Source organism: Solanum stenotomum, chromosome 4 (assembly GCF_019186545.1).
Source record: "Solanum stenotomum isolate F172 chromosome 4, ASM1918654v1, whole genome shotgun sequence".
Taxonomy (NCBI): Eukaryota; Viridiplantae; Streptophyta; class Magnoliopsida; order Solanales; family Solanaceae; genus Solanum; species Solanum stenotomum.
Window position 1 is genome coordinate 29,506,684 of NC_064285.1, and position 2,374 is coordinate 29,509,057.

At 34.6% G+C, this 2,374-nt stretch overlaps 1 protein-coding gene across 1 annotated transcript; it reads right to left on the reverse strand.

The window, feature by feature from the left end:
• On the reverse strand, positions 1 to 1,940 carry LOC125861420 (AT-rich interactive domain-containing protein 5-like). The gene is made up of 4 exons (XM_049541326.1): positions 1,544 to 1,940; positions 1,202 to 1,328; positions 1,077 to 1,116; positions 1 to 66 (listed from the first exon to the last, which is right to left on the reverse strand). The coding sequence occupies exons 1-4, from the start codon at positions 1,938 to 1,940 to the stop codon at positions 1 to 3; spliced, it is 630 nt and encodes a 209-aa protein (XP_049397283.1).
• Between the last annotated feature and the right edge of the window lie 434 nt (positions 1,941 to 2,374).

Here is a 2,374-nt window from a genome sequence, read left to right on the forward strand (position 1 = left end):
CTAAATGCTCACTTGGGGTGGATTAAAGGAGTCTCCCACTTGCCACCACAACTTGTATCCAATTACCTACAGAGATAAAGTAACTTAATAGTATACCATCAAAAGTACGTGGGAATAACATAAAATTCATCTCAAAGACTCATAGCATATTGCATCATTAATTAATCAACCTAGTAACAAAAGAAAATACACAACCACAGCTATAAACTACGGAGCTACATTACTTATTTCTTAAAGATAAATTAAGAATACCCTCTCTAACAACTCGAGGTTCACACTGTGATATTTTGAAAGAGAAACATAGCCCTCCAGGGATGCTTTACACACGGCTGTGTGAACAACCAGCAAAAAGCCTTTAACAAAAATGACCACATAAAATCATGGTTAATCCAGACATAATTCCTCAACTTAGTGCAATTGATTGTTGACCCACTACTTTTGATTAGCTGAGGACATTTTGGGTAAGTGGCTAATATCCTTTGCAGTTCTTGATTCAATTAATATAGTCAAACATCTCCAAAATTCATTTTAGAAGGATTCCTTCAAACTATAATTGGAATTGGATTAAATTAACTCAATCAAAAATTAAGCCTCGCCACCGTACGTCAATCAGATTGTACTTTCAGCTAAATTAAATAAATTATATGGTATATTCAACTGGACTAAAGTAAATAGATTAATTGAAGAAAATTCTTGATAAAGATACTAAGAGACCATGAGATTTAAGCACTGAAATGATCAAAGGAACATGAGCGCAATAAAAAAGGAAGAGAAGACAAAATAAAGAATAGAAGAAAAGGATTGCACAACATGAACCAACATTATGCGAAAAAGTCCTCAGGAAAAATAAAAAAGTTAATTCAGATACAGTTTTTTTTTAATAAAAAAAGTTAATTTGCAAAGCAGACGTGAAAAGGAAAACATAATAACCTATACCGAGTCCAAATAGTATAAAATCTCACCTTACAGTATAATCAAGACTCAGTCACATCGACTGTACAACAACCTGGTAAGATCTATAATGTTGTATTATAAATTAGAATTGATCAAATACATGAACAGAATAAAAGGCTTACTCGATCATAGCCACCTAATCTTATCATAGATCTCCATAACCTAGCACGAAGAACATGACAAGATTTAATATGTACCAGAACTAGATGAAAATAAAAAGGCTCAATGATAAAATAATGACACTTACTTTAAGCAGTTAAGATGATGACCATAAAACCTAGGTGGTTTAAATTTCATCGCCTTCTCCCAGTAAAACGTTCCTAGTTTTCCTAAAAAGGCAGCTTGATCCTCAGGGGAGCCTTCATCATCCTCACAATCAGCCATCTCAAATTTGAAACGAATGATCATTTTGAAAAAGCAAATGATCATTTTTAATAGGGAAATTTGAAACGAATGATCATTTTGCAATGGTATATCAGAGTATGTACCATTGCAAAAATATTCTCACATGCTTCCCCACTATGCTCTCCAGCATTTGCAGTTGAAGGATTGATCAGAAACATTGGACTAGCTGGTTCTGGCGTTTTTCCAATTGAAGAATCAGTAACTTCGAGTTTCACTTTCGGAAACTCGTACGACCTAACATCACCATCAGTGGTAACTGTTGTAGGGTTTGCTTCCATTTGAGAGTCCTCATAGATCATTTTCTCAGTCTGGTGAACTTCATTCACTTCTCCTTCATCAATATTTTGTACTTCATCATCAGTCCACTTTAGATAGCTACTTACCATATCATCCGTTCCAGCATCAACAGTAGGTGTTTTATTCTCCAGTACAACATTACCATGTGTCTCTGGCTGACTCATAGAGTTGAGATGGTCCTCATCATTGCTTTTGCCAGTCTTAACACCATTTTCGTACTTGACTGGTGACTTATTGGACACAAGGACATCACTAGCAGGGACATTCTTTTCGGCGTCCAACATCTCTACATCACCTTATCCATTCTGACAACTAGTCACATGCAACATATCATATGTATCAAATTTTGGCATTCTAAATTTATTAGCAAAAGCATGCATTCCTCCATAAAAAAAAACCCTAACCCTAGTTTCATCAAAACAAAATTGAGAATACAAAAACAAACAGAAAAAAAATTATTTTTCATTCCCGTTTGTTAACTCCAAACAGAATGAAAACTAAAAAAAGGTCCTCCCGCCGACCAATTCACCGGAAAAAAAACATCAAAACTTCATCCACATCTCAAATGTGTTTAGTTTTATCTTTTTTTAAAAAAAATAGAGCAACGTTCAACAGATAAACAAGTAATGCCGGTGAGTAAAAAAAACTTACCGGAATCCATCAATTTTAGAACCAGCTAGGAATCTGCAAACGAAATCGGAGGTTGATGAAGCAAAGT

Bases quoted from the DNA above. Each gene is read 5' to 3' on its own strand.
- LOC125861420 (XM_049541326.1), bottom strand. From the start codon at position 1,940: ATGTTGGACGCCGAAAAGAATGTCCCTGCTAGTGATGTCCTTGTGTCC. The intron at 1,329-1,543 runs GAAAAACGCCAG...AGATGGCTGATT, and splicing joins AGTTACTGATTCTTCAATTG to GTGAGGATGATGAAGGCTCC. The intron at 1,117-1,201 runs GTAAGTGTCATT...TCTTCGTGCTAG, and splicing joins CATCATCTTAACTGCTTAAA to GTTATGGAGATCTATGATAA.